At 41.7% G+C, this 15,803-nt stretch overlaps 2 protein-coding genes across 5 annotated transcripts; both read right to left on the reverse strand.

The window, feature by feature from the left end:
- Window positions 1-26: 26 nt before the first annotated feature.
- On the reverse strand, window positions 27-6,210 carry LOC122881600 (transmembrane protein 222-like). 4 transcript variants are annotated; one of them, XM_044207987.1, is made up of 7 exons: window positions 5,552-6,199; window positions 5,235-5,319; window positions 4,987-5,018; window positions 4,785-4,881; window positions 4,557-4,687; window positions 3,690-3,753; window positions 1,760-3,508 (listed from the first exon to the last, which is right to left on the reverse strand). In XM_044207987.1, the coding sequence occupies exons 1-7, from the start codon at window positions 5,668-5,670 to the stop codon at window positions 3,413-3,415; spliced, it is 624 nt and encodes a 207-aa protein (XP_044063922.1). In that variant the 5' UTR covers window positions 5,671-6,199; the 3' UTR covers window positions 1,760-3,412. The 4 variants fall into 4 exon arrangements, with proteins under 4 accessions (XP_044063919.1, XP_044063921.1, XP_044063922.1 ...); XM_044207984.1 differs by lacking the exons at window positions 1,760-3,508; window positions 3,690-3,753 and adding an exon at window positions 27-1,649 and having other exon boundaries at window positions 5,552-6,210; XM_044207988.1 differs by lacking the exon at window positions 3,690-3,753 and having other exon boundaries at window positions 2,199-3,508; window positions 5,552-6,164.
- Window positions 6,211-6,483: 273 nt separating this feature from the next.
- wdtc1 (WD and tetratricopeptide repeats 1) lies at window positions 6,484-14,753 on the reverse strand. The gene is made up of 16 exons (XM_044207983.1): window positions 14,595-14,753; window positions 13,910-14,049; window positions 13,637-13,720; window positions 13,478-13,524; window positions 12,741-12,852; window positions 11,478-11,665; window positions 11,183-11,365; window positions 10,931-11,025; window positions 10,666-10,781; window positions 10,492-10,567; window positions 10,281-10,377; window positions 9,997-10,167; window positions 9,655-9,890; window positions 9,329-9,497; window positions 8,644-8,836; window positions 6,484-8,069 (listed from the first exon to the last, which is right to left on the reverse strand). The coding sequence occupies exons 2-16, from the start codon at window positions 13,973-13,975 to the stop codon at window positions 7,872-7,874; spliced, it is 2,031 nt and encodes a 676-aa protein (XP_044063918.1). The 5' UTR covers window positions 13,976-14,049; window positions 14,595-14,753; the 3' UTR covers window positions 6,484-7,871.
- Window positions 14,754-15,803: the final 1,050 nt, after the last annotated feature.

Raw genomic sequence — 15,803 nt, forward strand, 5'->3', positions numbered from 1 at the left:
CACAATAAAACGGGAGCACAAGAAAATTAAATACATCAAAATTTTATTTTATTTGTAATAAATATAAATACAAGTTTCATAGCATACTGTAGCTTTAATATCAATCCCTTTGAATATTTTGATACAGATCGAAATCTAGCACAATAACAACACATGTTAAGTAAATTCAAGGATTGTTTTTTATTTTACTGAAGCATACATAATCTTGAAGTGAAGTGAAGTCTTATTATAAAATTTACTGGGTGTCTATGTATTACAGTTTCTTAGGTCAACATACATTTCCCATGCCATTGAGCTACCATCTATGTCATTCATCTTTGTTGGCAGTCTTCTGCAGTATGTTAAGATATTTCAAGTCATGATACTAATACCAACAAGCAAAGAAATCACACTTGACAAAAACTGAGATGTGGGATGTCTAGTATGTTTTCAGTGTAGCTTATTTATTATATATTTTTTTAAAGTATGATAAACACACAATATTAAGGTCAATTTACAGATACAATGCTCCAGTGCCTCGAAAACACAAAGGCACTTTTAAGGTGAGATTTATAAGTTTTAACTGCAGTATGTACAGAAGGCTCAAAAACGTTAAATGAGTTGTAAATCTACTGGGATAAACTATTCACATCTACATCTTCCTCATATTTTGTGAAATTATTCTAGCTTCGTTAAAACATCATAGGTTCACAGGTGGAGAGGTTGCCACCTGTTTGACCTCTGTGTCTGTAATAACATGGACAGTGTCATTTGGCAGCTGCTGTGACAGAGCTAATCCTAAATGCCCTTGTGGCCTGCGGCCAACGTTATCTGCCGAGATGTCCCCCAGCCGAGGGTCCGAGTCAATCTCATATCGGTAGTGATATCCCTCCATAATGTCCCTACATGCATCTCTCATTTCAATGATCCACTTCTTCATACCTTTGCGATTCAGGTAGAGCACAGAGAGAAAGACCATGCCCACAAGCCCCAGCACCAGCCCCAGGAAGACATAGGACGTCTGCAGGGTGAGGTCAGCCATCTCTGCTTGGACTGGAAGGACACATCCAATGGCCTGGACACCGAGCCCTCGCAGTCGGGTGTCACTCAACCCTCTTGGTGAGGCACACCTTACAGCATCCACATCTACCTGAGCTCTTGATTCATTCAGCCAGGCCACAAAATTACGGATCTCACAGGAGCAGGTGTAGGGGTTATCACCAAGGAGGATTCGGATGTTCCCAAGCTTCTCCAGCTCTTGTAGAGCATCAGCCCTGAATCCCACGAAGGCATTGCGCGTGAGGTCCAGCACCTCCAGATGGTTCATGCCAGAGACGGTTTCACTGTAGACAGCCACCAGAGAGTTGTTAGAGAGGTAGAGCTGCTGCAGGTTGGGAAGGTGGGAGAACATCCCTGGGGGCAGCAGGGAGAGGTGGTTCCCGGAAAGGTCTAGGCTGAGGAGGCCCGTGAGGCCACCCCAGCGCAGAGCCGTGGTGAGGTCTGATCGAGCGGTGAAGTTGTACAGCGAACGGCTCAGGTTGAGCTCCTGAAGGGGACTGCCAGGTATGCTGAAAGCTTCTGGATGGATGAGTGCCAGTTGGTTCCCACTGAGGTCCAGGAAGCGCAGGTTGAGGAGGGCAGACAAGCTGTGGGATGCCATCTCTGTAATCCTGTGAAGATAACTAACACTGTAACGTCTGTCCTTAGGCATTTAATGTCATTTTCATGCTACAACTCATGCATCTCACTGTACTGTCGAAGTAAACAAATGAAAACCACATTCAGAGAAATAGACATAATTTATTTATTAGATACACATAAAGAAAGTTAGTCATATTATCTAAATATGGCTTAATATACATGAATGAAACAAACAAAAAAAAAAAACACTGACACTCTCACCTATTATTGCTTAAAATTATATTCGTGACATTCTCCAGCTCTGTAAACGAATCAGGTCCAATCTGGTGTATATTATTCCCTGTGATGATGACAGTCCTTGCATGTCCTGGAATACTGTGTGGCACCGTGAGCAGATCCTTGGAAACACATTTCACTGTGCGAGTGACAGCAAAATACTCACAGCCAAAAGGACACTCCAAGCACTGGTATGGTGCACAAAGAAGGATTCCCAAAAACACTCGGACTGCAAAAACAAACATCTCTCAAGTATAGCCAGTTAAAAAGAAAGATTCCGAAAACACGAGTATGAATTACAGCAGAAAAAAACCTTCAAATTCTAAATACTTATCGCTTTTGTTGTCACAAATTAATCAAACGCTGCAGAGGTGGCAAAGAGTGCTCTAGTATCAGCTCCTCCGAATCTGCTCCACTCTGGGAATACAGGATCCTGTAAATTGATGAGAGTTCATATCACGCAGAATCTGCTGGATGAAATAGGTACGTGGTTCCCTTAAAGGTACAGAGGACAATTAGGGCATCCACAGCCTGTGACCTACACCACAGTCTGCCAGGGGAGACTTAAAAAGCTTTGCATACAACACATCCCAAGTTACAGAACCAGACATATTAAACTGGTGGACATATACAATAATAAATAATACTATTTTGGGTACATAGCATCAAAAACAAAATCAATAAAATAAATAATACATAATGTAATGCTGTATTGCTCATAATTTGTATAATTCGGCAGAGTTATGGTAACATTCCAGCATGAGGATGCACAGTCAGAAAGCATTCAAATTATGTCTGGAGAAAAGCAAATGTTAAAGAAAAGACACTTTTTCTTTACAGAAAAAAAGAGGAAAGAGAACTGAAGGGGGAGGAGGGCATTTTTACAGCACAATACCACTATTTTTCACATGTGGGTCCTACATCATTCTATCTTTGGTAGTGTTAATTTCTCTTAGACAAATAATTGATGACGACTTTCAGCATTAAGATTTCGTGATCCCTTTTGCAGTGATTCATCACTGAAATGTACATTAGCCAGCCTGGAAACACATTAATTACTGCCAGTGTTGGAAAGTACATCACTGGACTCAACAGTATTGTTCTACTGTGGTGTAATCTGGAAAGGATCACCTTCCTTCATAAAACTCTTAATAAGCAAAACACAGAACCCACCCTGTGAAAAACAGTAATGGTCAATTTTGAAGAGATGTTTTGTAGATACTGTAGCTCATTCACCTCACTAAATCATAAATACTTAGTGAAGAAAAAAAGAAATAAAACTTAACTGCTAAAACATAAATTATTGAAAAAAAAAACTACTCACAAACAGCTTGGCTTTGCCCTGAAATACCCTCCTAGAGACTAGATCACTACAGATCACTAATAGACAATGAAGTGCTTCATTTGGAATTTTTTGTACAAACAGATGTCCCGTCAAACCACATCACTCACGTCAACAGCCAATGACAACGTATAAAGTATAACCAAAGTCTATGAAGTCATCCTGTTGAAATGCTCATTCTACTACTGTAGGTTGAATGTTAGGATGAACGTGGCGAGGACTCCGCAGAGCATGAAGAAGGGAAGCCAGGTCTTGAGGAACGCTGCCCAGCTGAAGCATACAGAGAGGGTAACGCGTGTTAGCGTAATCATCAACACCTGGATATTGTGAGTGTTAGTGTGTGTGTGGCAGAGAGGGTAAAACACCCCTCTCTTGTATATTTTTGGACAGACAAGGACATGCGAGGTGTGTTGAAGTATCACATGGTCCAATCCCCACCCCCCGAACGCACCCCAGCCTGTGTCCTACTGTCCTTTCCACCCAGCCGGCGCAGGGAGCCCGATCGGAGAGGTGACCTTCAGTGGCGACACAGAGGAGGAGTGCTGCTGTCAGTGATGAATTACATGACTCCTCTTCTGTTTAAAAGACTCCTATGCTGTGGGAGCGTATGTGCAGAGGCAGCACAAACTGTGACGCCAGCGTTCTCTATGTGGGTCAGCGGAGAATAATGAAGGGGTTTCTCTGAGCCATATGTCTTTTAATGCTCACAAGCGTCCAGAAGCAGAGCAAATTAGAAGACTGTGTACATGTTTGTGATGAAGATGCTTTAGGTGTGTTTTGCCCAGTAGTGTTAGCAACTATATTTTCCCTCAACTACTTCTTCTGTCTTCTCTATAAATAGGACACCTACTGCACGTCTGTCTGTCCTAGAAGAGGAATCCCGAATGGAGTTTTTCCTTAACCAAATCGGGGGTCTAAGGATAGAGGGTATCTGCTGTTGTAGAGGCCATATGTAAAGCAGTTTGTGGCAAATTTGTGATTTGTAATTTTGGGCTATATGAATAAAATCAACTTGATCTGACTAACCAAACCCATGTGACCTAACAAAGCACAAACAAAACCAAAAAAAGTTTTATATAGACTTGTTTCCTGTTTACAAACAAAAACACATCGGATTCACTGCCATGAGGTTTTGATAGTATAAATGCCAAATAATTGGCATGTATATTTGTGCTTGAGCAGAGAGCCAGATTAAAGAAACACTCTATATGTATTGAAGACCTATGAACAAGATGCTACCCTGGCAATGGGCCAGGACTCTATATGTGAACTGTTCTTAATGGTAATACAAATGGCAGAATTAGGCTAAAATACTCACCTAACATGTTTTCCATGAATAAGAGACCGCACACACAGGTTCACCATGTTCCAGGACGAGCTATTGTCGTAGCGCATAAGGTTGAGGGCCATGGCCACGTGGGAATGGCAGTTATCTAAGCACAGATTGTGCTTCCAAACACAAAAAGTAGTGATTATTTATTCATATATTACTATATGAATAATGATGTGGAAATATGTGTATTAAAAATCCTAAATATTGTCTTACCGGTCTGCATTTGTATTCCTCAGACGCATCATGCACTGCTTTGTCCCATGTAGCAGCACCATTGCCACACACTTTGTCCACATCAAGCTTCCAATACCTGCAATATTAGTTAACAATCAATGTGTTCAATTAACTGTGTGATTAGGTATGGCCTACTTGTTGAAATACTATTAAAACGCAATATTAAGATTAATAAACTTACTTTGTTGGTCTACCAAAGCCCATGTTGTCCTCCTGGGGGGAAGTCACATTTTAAAACATTTAATGAAACATAGAAGTGAACTTCCATGCCATCATCTACCATCAGCATTTCCATTTCTATCTCACTGGACTCTGCTGAGCCTTTACGCTGAAATGAGCTGTTACATGAGGTGAAACTGCCTTTTGCCGCTAATAAATACATGGATAAATTGAGTTATTTATTTATTTATTGTTTTAAGCGATACTCACCGAGACAAAGTATGATCCTGCAAAATCTCGTATGATTCCAGAAGAGGTGCATATACCCATGTGACCAATGAAGGGGAGCACCCACCTGCAGGGTGCACCCAGAAAACAATGCATAGATACATGAGTCAATTCATGTACGTTTGACTGTCTAACAGAATACAGACTATGCAATACATTTAGTGCAGTAATTTATTAAAAGGACAGAGATCACATGAGATTTAACCAACGGCTAACGTTAACATAAATCTGCGCAAGCGGTTACATTCGCTAACGTTAAGCTAGCAAGAGCAGGAAAACAATACGCGTTAGCTTCTTACGATAAAAGAGGAATAGGTGTCCAGACAATGCAGTAGGGGTAGCGGCTGTTTTTTCGGTCGTTTTTTAAGAAATCACCGTGGTAGTTCATCATCACGTCGGTATCGTCCACCTCCGCCATCACTGCCTGGAGTGACAGGGAATGACAACGCACAGCCAGCGCGAGGCGGCGTGCAAGCGGAAACGCGCAACTACAACTGTCGGGTCAGTGAACGCAACACCGTTCATGTGTGCGGTGTTTGCTTACCGTAAATTATTTCTATTTAATAAGTAGTGCAGGCTTCCAGCCATCAGTTTCCACCAAAACTACAATATTCTTTATTTTTTTGTCATTTGTAATTATTTTCAAGCCGTTCTTATTGTTTGTTATGGTTATTCATAAAGTGACAGTCAAGACTAATCAGTTATTACTCGGAGGAATGGATGTAGCAGCTCGTCTTATTTTACAGTATAAATGGCTACTTTGTAACGTTGAATATGCACGTGTTGTCATTATTTTGGCAGGCACTTATCAAATATCTGCAAATAGTTAGATAAGTTCAGCCTCGGAGCCTTCGTGTTGTTTCAGCCCTATTTGGCACCCAAACGCACAGGCTCAGTCAGCCGGGAGCTTTATCACTGTAACCTTCACTACTCCTAAAGCTGGGACACCTCATTACTGTACAGTATATGGGGCATGAGACGCTCCCCTAACTACTCATGCTTATGATTTACTGTGCTCACATTTGTTGCCTAATAGTCAGCAAAAGCAGGGAGTAGAGCAGACGCTGATGAATGAGCAGGAGTTCATACTCACCTCACCTACAGTATATCTTCCCAAACTAGTTAGTCATGTGTCAGTACTGCTGTATGTGTTGTGTAACTGTTACACTAAAAGCACAAACATCACTACTGTTACCATTTCAAGACCAAAAGCTAGAAAATACAGACAAGATGGTGTTCAATAATTTTATTCTTCACTTTGTTTGCAAACAAAGGTTATTATAGGATTCCTCAAAGAAAAACGGAGTATCTCAAATTAATGAACAAAGTAAAACGCATGGAAGCCTGGTGTTGCATGGTGTTGAGGACCCCCTCCTTAACATTTACCCTATTTGGGGGCAAAGAAGACCCAATGAGCTGTTCTCTGAGCAACAGATAGGATTTGTCCTTTTTTGCCCACAACTATAGTCAGAGAAGCCTCATGCAAGCAGGACTGAACACCAGACTGCAGCAGAGGTTTGGTGCTAGAGCCGCGCAAGCTAGTAGGCAGGAACCCTATCGCCTCCAAATACTTAGCGCATCAGTTTCCATATACCACAAATTAGCCTCTGCGTCCCACTTACACTCAACAGAAGTTTCACACTGACATTTCATGCCAAACAACATTTGAAATCAATGGGACTTGATTAAAAAAAAAACTGCATTAGAAAGTTATTTTTTACAAATGTTTCTTTGTCGATATCTTGTTGATATTATCAACAATCTATTGTAGTAAAACCTCTTAACTAAAAGGAGCACAGTATGCCAAAATTATGTTTCAATGAAACAAAGAAAAAAATACATTAATCCTTGGCCACTGAAATTATAGATGGCAACCTTTGGCAGAAGAAACCACTTGTTTTTTCCGACAGTTATAAACTAAACAAAGCTTATAAATACATTTCATTGGAGTAACACTTGCAACTTTCACAACTTGGTGAGTGACAATTAATCTAGGCTTCCTGTGACCAAAACTCCAACTAAAAATATGATCAAGTCTAACTCAGAATTAGTGACTTGGGTGTGCAGCCTTTCTGAGATGAGCGGGCACTAAGACTCTTAGCTCCAACTGCAGAGCAGACAGGAGATGCAACAAAGCACCATCTTCTGGTCTGTGATCCGATCCTCCATGGAGAACACTGCGACTGCGTGGCCACACCGACCTGAAAATAGGTCGTACGACGGCAGGCTTCTCCTTCTACGTGTTGTGTGTCTCTCCAACATAAACCTGAGGAGGGATAAGTGCTGAACTCCTCCTTCTTCGTGAGAAACTGGGGAGTGACGTGGAAAGTGCTCTCCTCAAAAGGTGCCCCCCTGCCACCACAAAGTGGAGGGAGAGGCTGAGGTGTTGTCGGTGCTTTGAAGGGGGCGAGATGGGTGTCTTCTCCACCCTCCATGAATTCCTCTCCCCAAAGTGGTCTCCACCAGTCCTCTCTTTGGACAGGGGAGGGCGATGCATAGTGCAGAGATGTGACATGACATTCACTCAATGTTTCTGTCAGATAGGGGGGGAAATTAAGATTCAAACAGGAGCTGGGCTTTGCGTCCCACATCCATTCTATAGAATGGCTGACAGTTTGTTTAGCTTGGCCGACACTGCACTTGTCCCTCTGAGCTGTCTTCATCATCTGAGCCATCTGGACCAACGCCACGCAGGCCTGTGATGCGATAGCCCATGTTGAGCAGCATTACCTCCAGCGGATCAGCGTTCATACGCCGCTGGTTCGCCTGAGCAGCACCGTCCATGTCCTCCACGACTCGCCCGTTCTCAGTCTCTGTCTGTATTATGAGAAAGTAGAGTGGAGGGGAAAGGGTAATAGTATGAAAGGGATACATAATCAGAGGTAATGGTAAGAGATGTTGACATTTTTTTTGTATTTTTCATTTTTGTTTTTTGACATAAGCACCGTGACAATAAATTATAAGAATGCTTCATTCTCACTGAACTGTGTGCAACTGTTTTCTTAAAATGCACCCTCTGCATTTCGAGACCAAATATGTCATAATGTGTCAACAAGGCCTGTCCCACGCCAAAGGCTTTGCCAAATGCGACCTTCTTTGCACAAATTTGGGGGACAACTGCACGTGTCATTGCATGTTTTGCGGACCTCAGTAACCCAGAATCTATTCCACACTGGTCGGATTGTTTAATGGTGCATTCAGGTGTGCATCATTCATTTGTAGAGTCGCGAAATATCACATGACCATGTCATTTTTACCAGGTTTAAATTTTAAAAGTCTCAGAATCAGAATAATTTCTCATGTAATGAGACCATGACACACACTGTGCCCCAACTTTTGTCAAAATATAACAAAATGTATATATAAATAAACAGAAGTTTTGGTTGTTTACCTCTGGTCTAGGGTTCCATAATCGAACCACGGGGTCAATACCACTAGTAGCCAGGAAGCAGTAGCTGGGGTGGGGCTGCAGGCAGTTGACTATGGACTCATCCCCCTGCAGGATCCTCACCAGATTAGTTGTCTCCTTTTCCCAGATAAAGAAGGAGCCGTCATCTGAGCCGCTGACAATGTACTGGCCTTTGCTGTAGAGAAAAGGAAACCATTCAGACCTGCCTGACGAGCCATGTTCTTGGGACATGTTGCATTTACTAGGAATCACAATATTGTGTAACCTTTTTACATTGAACTGCCTTCACAGAACACTTCACGTCACGGTACAGATGTGTAACCAGGGCTTTCCCGGTACTGGTGTGAAAGGTAAGTCAGCAGGGCATTCTGGTATACAAGGTTCAATGGCAACTGAACTTTGTGTTACATTATGTGTACTGTACTACATTTCAATGATTCTAATTATTCAGACTTTCCGCCTGGTATTGTGATGGGAAACCAGGCGAGGGAAGATGGACAAAACCTAGTAGATACAGTACATAGAACCTACATTTCCGAATGAAAGCTACTCTCCACTGTAGGTTTTTGCTCTACTGATTCTCTACTGTAGATTTATTGTTCTCTATCTTTAGCTCATGACTGCCTCCTAGTGAGGCCTCAGCAGACTGGGAGTTAGATCTACTGACCTTCCAAAGAAGTTAGCCTCTTTGATATCTGTGGTGGTGTTGCAGTGACCACAGTATCTGTGCTTGTAGTCAAAACTGCGCTCTCTCAGCACCAACTCATCTTCAGGGATAGACTCCTTCCGACTGAATGAGTGGAATCGAATGGAGCTGTTGGCCTTCTTATCTTCAGCTGGTGAAGAAAAAAAACAAACACTTATTACCAAAGTCATTCAGATATATTAACAAATAAACATAGGCTGTCTGTTACTTTTGAAACACAAAACTAACATATATACACTACTGCATGGCTATGCAAATCAGCCGAGAACCAATTCACTCTTTTCTACCTGATTCTGTCTTGGAGAAGAGAGCAGCCTTGATGTCTTTATCCAAAGCATCACAGGCACTACTGTGCGCCTGCTCTGGAAACTTTCCTTTGAAATCATCCAGACACTCCAGAGCTTCAGCCACATACTTCAGCTCAAATAGACACCGTGCCAGCCTGAAATGAGCCTTCAGATGACCAGGATTTAGAGTCAGAGCCTTCAGACAGTCCCTGAGGGCATCATAATGGTCTCCATCCCTGTGAATCACAGAAAATAAAACAATACAAACACTTGGTATCTGCTTATATAGCCTTTAGAAGTGCATGATTAATCATCTCTCTGCAGTGATACAATGACACGTACCACTTGCGTTTCATGTAGGCTGCAGCCCGGTTCCCATACAGCATGGCATTGCAGCTGGCCTCATGAATGCCTAAACTGTACAGCTGGATGGCCTGTGTCCACTGCTGCCGTGCAAATGCATCATTAGCTTGTTGCTTTATCTTCTCCAAGTGAGGAGGGAGCTCAGTAGAACTAACGCAAACATAGCAGAAGAAACATAACTCAAGTGTGTGCATGCTCAAACCTTTAAAAACAGTCAATCTGTATATGAAAACATATCACTGGCAGGTTGAAAAGACAATTACCTAGAGCGCATCTTGCTTTCGGCAAATCGAATATGGCTGGTTGGCAAGTGAAGTCCATTAGAGACGCCATTGGTTGTCTTTCCGTTCTGTACATCTCCTGGGAAGAAGCCAAAGTTTCAGAAACCACCAATACATCTATAGATACGGTACTTTATTACCTCTATGAGGCACCATTTAGGATCTTTTGTTAATATAGATGGCACAGACCTACCTGTTGATGACTGGCACTTTTTTGGAATCAAGAAGGCGTACGGCCTCTGTTTAAATGTCAAGTCAAACAGATACACCTAGAGGAAACCATATAAATAAACAAAGCAAATGTTTAAACTGAAACAGAAATGAATAACTCCTCTCACGAGTCCTTGTTTGTTCTGAGAAGCATTACCTGTTCCCCACCCATGTTAACAAGTAGCTCAGTGCCGTCTGGACTGAAGGTGACATAGGTGGCCACCAGGACCCTCAGGCGGTTATTGTAGTCTGGGAGTTTCACTGGTAGGTGCCCTGGAGCATTCAAACATAAGGTGATGTTACTCAACCACATCCTTCACAGTCACTTTCCTGCATGTTTCCTGATGTCATTACTATATGATTAGAATACAAATGTGCCATTTAAATACATTTGATAGCACACAATTCAACCATATTTGCACCTGCAACATAATACTGCCCAGCTCCATCTGGGATGGGCTTCTGCCTTTCACAGAACGTGTGCACAGCTGCTGATGTGCTCTGACTCATAGATTTCCTGTGTGAGGGGAAAACCCCCCCAAAACAAAACAAAAAAAACTTGGTTAAAACACAGTTGTGCATGTGTATGTCAAAACCTGGACTGGGGAATGTACCACATTAGAGTGGTTGTGGAATAATTATTACCATAGAATGGCATCAAAAACTTAACCAACCTGTAGTTGTGAATCATCCTGATGTCATAAAGGCGAACAAAAGGTCCGTTGGCCCCTACTGCCAGGTAGTTGTTGTCCCGTGGGTTGACAGCTAGACACTTGGCCTCAACCAGCTGTCCACAGAACTCTGTCAGATCAATCAGCACCTCAGAGCGTTTACTGCTCTCCCTCAAGTCATATTGTCTGTAGTGAACAAGGAGAAAGTGAACATATTACCTATAGCAAAAGTAGGCATGGGATATCGTTTGACTTTGTTTTACAAAACAAGGTGATTTCGTTAATTTCTGGTTCTAACCTGATGATGCCATCCTCCGCAGCACTCCAGAAGGTGTTGGGCCACATGGGTGCTGTGGCGATGCGTTTGACTCTGTTGGTGTGATCAGAAAACATATGGATGGTTTCCTTCACTGTCAGGTCATGCACATGGACCTTTGTATCTGCTGCACCTGTTACCAAAATTCTGTCCCCGGAGTGAGGGAGGAACTGTATGGACAGACAAAAACACCAGAATGAATTTACAAGTACAGACAGTGTTTCACAATGGATTCTCTTTCCAGCACATAGTGATCCAATTATTGCCAGTAACCACAGATTAAGGCATTACTAAGGTGTTTACATAGAGCCAATCTATTGATATTCCCATTTCTATACTATGAATCATTGACTGATTAATGGCTTTTAATGCCACCTCCACATTATCTTACAGAATCAGAAATACTTCATGGATCCTCGAGGGGAAACTCTTTTGCTACGGCAGCTCACTATCACGTCAGTGCACGCAGGAATAGAAGTACTAAGCAAAAAAATATAATACACTATAATACAGGTCAGAAAATAAATGAAGTACCAAGTGGGTATAAAGTATAAAATAAAATAAGTGTGAAGTACAAAGTGGGTTTACCGGTTGATGATAATAATAAGGTAATAGTGCATGAACTGTCAAGTCAAGTGTAGCTTATTAACACTGTAACATTTTCCCTCCTGTATTTGACCTCATTCCCAAGCTTTCTGCAATGAAGTGGTATGCCCTTGTGGCGATATTTATGTGAAAACTGCAATAAAACCTTCAACATAGTCGAACAGGATGGTTTTCCATCAAACATGCCACTCATTAAATGGCCAACAGTGCCACCTAATGTACAGGAAGTGAATTTATATCATAGAGAGCATTTGTTGATGACTAAATAAAGGGTGAGGTGAGGCAGAGCAAAGAGTCTTACCAGCAGACCGTTTTTGCATAGGACACCCAGAATTTTAATTGCTGTTTGAAAATTGTGATAGTGAGCCATAGTCAGATACACGTGATTACATGGTTAAAATGCCCTTCAATGAGACCAAAATGGGAGTACTCCACTTATCTTACTCCGACTGTAAGCATAATGCAATAACACGCGCCAGAGTACGATGTTCGATTGGGCTACATCTTACTCGCATCGCTGCCCTGATCACATTAGGACTACATTTTCAATGCGTATGTAAATGCAGCAGATGTAAATGATTTCAGCGCACTTTCCCTCCTGTCATTCAATACATCCATCTTACACTCAGTCCTCCTTACCTTTACAGAGAATATATTTGCTGCATGACCTGTGTGCATAGTTGTAAGCTTCTTGTGTCTGAATGGATCCCAGATGACGGCATGTTGATCATCTGAGCCCGAGGCCAGTAAACTGAATACAAAAAGAATCACCAGGACAAGTCCAGCAACATTTGTTATGGCTCTTTACTACTAATGCCATTTAAAATTGTATACTGTCAAACATGTTAAGATGTGCAATAGTGGACTCACTGTATGCATTTGCTTCATTATTTAATTACATAAATTACAGTTATTACCTACAGACCTTGGGGTTAGGCATTAGGACTAATACACCAGGAACTGTAATGAGCTGAATCCATTGCAGCTGGATTCACCCACCCACCCAATTGAAGTAATTTATTTTGGTGATTTAAATAAATGCCTCCGTGAGCACTGAAGGTAACAAGTGTGAGGCAAGTTTTTGGAGGCACACAGATCCCATAACAGAGTAGTGAAACATGGTGGGCCTGTTGTGTCATTTTTGGCAATAAGCAGTGCAGCAGCAACATTTAGAGCTGAAACTGAAGTAGATCAGCACACTAATTTTATTTGGACACATAACCCAGCCATAACTGGCCTTCACTGTACATACAGTGTGTATAATGTACCTCAGGATAAGAGCTTTGGCATAGTTATATGGTGATGTAACCCAGCCAGTCATCCCAGGTGTGACTATAATTGTACACAAGGTGAAATTTTAGGCTTTGAAGACTTACTCTCCTCGTTCATTCCATTCCAGACAGTTCACACAGCCAGTGTGACCCTGTTGAGAAGAAGAAGAATATATGATAATACATAGAAATATCTTCTCAGTCTCCCTCTCTTTTCCAACTCTTTCCCTCTACACACACACACACACACTTGCTATCACTGACCTGAAGCTCAGCCTCCAGTCCAAGTCTCTTGATGAAGGGGTCAGTCACATGATAGAACCTTTGGAAGCCTGATGCTCTCTTGTCCTGAAGACATGAATCAAAGTCTCCGTCAGACGTTTGTACATAAGGAAGGATAATTACAAAAATGTAAACAATCCTTTGGCGGGGGTCTTTTGGGTTAGCTCCGCCAAGATCATTTCTATATATGAGAAACACATTGTCTGATCACTGGTAGATTGAGCTCATAGGATGGTCTGGCATTTGTTTACTCACTCTGATCTGCCTGTGCAGGATATCTCTGGTGATGTTGGCAGCAGTCATGGCCTCACCACAAAACATAAATTAGGGTCTGGGCTGGAGGTTCCAGGGGTCAGAGCTCAGATGACATTTACTCTGTATTTCTCGAGAATAGGCTGTAAAGACGTTGAAAACATTAAGACGAGGGTAGACAATACAGGAAGGAGACTTATCACAAGGCAGTGATTCTACGTTGGTTTAATGTCAGTAATAGAGCAAGGGTACGGACAAGGTTGTCAGCAGGCATTTGAATTATTCACTCATACATTATGGCTTCTTTAAAAACAGCTGAACCATAAGCATTTCATATAACGGTAGCTGCTCTACAGACTTTGCTCACTCCAGGTTTGCACCCGTCAACGAACACCATCAAGGCGAGTTCATCAGTTAGCTAACTAGCTAATGTTAGCTATGCAGCCCTGTCAGTATTATAATCGGCTGACTATTTCGCATAATACTGACAATTATTTAAACGTTCTGGCGCTGTTAGCCTGCCAGACTCGTTAGCCACCTATGTATCGGGCCTTTAAGAGACCTGTCGTTTACCAAGTAGCTGGCGTTAGCGCATTTGCGTTATCGTTACCTTGCTAGCTAAACAAAACATCCACTTCAACATTTGCAACGCTTTAATTGTAATTTACGACTGCTAAAGAAATCTCACCGCTTTCCTTGAACTTAAAAGGCTTCTGTCAAGAAATGTCCATTTAATAGACGTGATGAATCACGCTCTATGTGAGTTTGTTGACAGGGTTCACGCTAATACCTTCTTGAACACAAACCACCTCCCACTGAGCAGCGTATCACGCAACTTTGTTCCGCCAGCTAAAACAGACCAACTGGTTCCGGTCCGTGTTTATTTCAGAATAAAAGCACTCTCCCTGCAAATTACAGCTAACATTAACAAACAAATAAGACAAGCAGTATGAGGAAAAATCCGTTTTACTGTAAATAAAGAAATAACGTGAGACAGATTTATGTACTGGTCACAGAGAATGAGAAAGAAGAAATGCTTATACAGCATGCAGCCAGACGAACAAGTGATGTAGTTTAAAGGTCTGATCTGACCATACTTCAGTGGCAGCTTAATGATGTAAAGATGAATTGAATAGGCTGAGTCAGATTAAAACACAAGACCAGGTTATATCTGGGCGTACTCGTCGTACTGATGGAAATGGTTTTGGCAGATGATAAGATGCATTTATTAACAACAGTGGTGGTACTGCTGCAGAGCATCAAACACATATCTCTAGTATTCAATTGCATACCAGAGGTGAACAATTCGAAGAAACGGTTAAACAAGAGGTGCAGCCTTATAAGCAACATATTTGATGGCTGTATTATATATTTACATTTTAGAAAAAGAATGTTGTGATAAAATATCTTACAACATTGCAGGTCACAAGGTGAATACTGAACAAAAAAGGCAAATCTCTAACATGACTCCTATTTCTTCATTACAGCCTGTCTCAGCTCTTTTCAACTGTATTTTCACCAAAGGCCAAGGTCCAAACACATGTTCTCTAGGCGTCAATGAGGCAAACATCTTGGACTACTTGCAGTTACATGTTGCACTTTATGTGTCCTGCGTTTGTGATGATGTATTAGTACTCAGAGATTCAGCAGTATAGAAACTCCTGTTGGTGATAATGACAGAAAAAAGAAGGTGTTCTCACACTAATCATGAGGTCTTATAAGGGCATGTTTTATTACAGGTGTTTCAATAATATATAAGACAGATGCTGCAAGTAGTTGTATTTCATCCACTACAAAAAAACCCTGACCGGCAGCACATGTGTCACTGTATGGTGGAGGTTAGGCGTTACAAATGTTATCCTCGATGTCCCAACTTCCTACAACAAACTGATGTCAG

This window comes from Siniperca chuatsi, linkage group LG9 (genome assembly GCF_020085105.1).
Source record: "Siniperca chuatsi isolate FFG_IHB_CAS linkage group LG9, ASM2008510v1, whole genome shotgun sequence".
Taxonomy (NCBI): domain Eukaryota; kingdom Metazoa; phylum Chordata; class Actinopteri; order Centrarchiformes; family Sinipercidae; genus Siniperca; species Siniperca chuatsi.

Excerpts from the sequence above, each read along its gene's own strand:
- wdtc1 (XM_044207983.1), bottom strand. The coding sequence starts at position 13,975 with ATGTTTTGTGGTGAGGCCATGACTGCTGCCAACATCACCAGAGATATC. Across the intron at positions 11,026-11,182 it reads AGGATGATTCACAACTACAG|GAAATCTATGAGTCAGAGCA; the intron begins GTTGGTTAAGTT and ends CCCCTCACACAG. Across the intron at positions 10,378-10,491 it reads AAAGTGCCAGTCATCAACAG|GAGATGTACAGAACGGAAAG; the intron begins GTAGGTCTGTGC and ends GCTTCTTCCCAG.
- LOC122881600 (XM_044207984.1), bottom strand. The coding sequence starts at position 5,670 with ATGGCGGAGGTGGACGATACCGACGTGATGATGAACTACCACGGTGAT. Across the intron at positions 5,019-5,234 it reads CAGGATCATACTTTGTCTCG|GAGGACAACATGGGCTTTGG; the intron begins GTGAGTATCGCT and ends ACTTCCCCCCAG. Across the intron at positions 4,688-4,784 it reads AGGAATACAAATGCAGACCG|CACAATCTGTGCTTAGATAA; the intron begins GTAAGACAATAT and ends TGTGTTTGGAAG.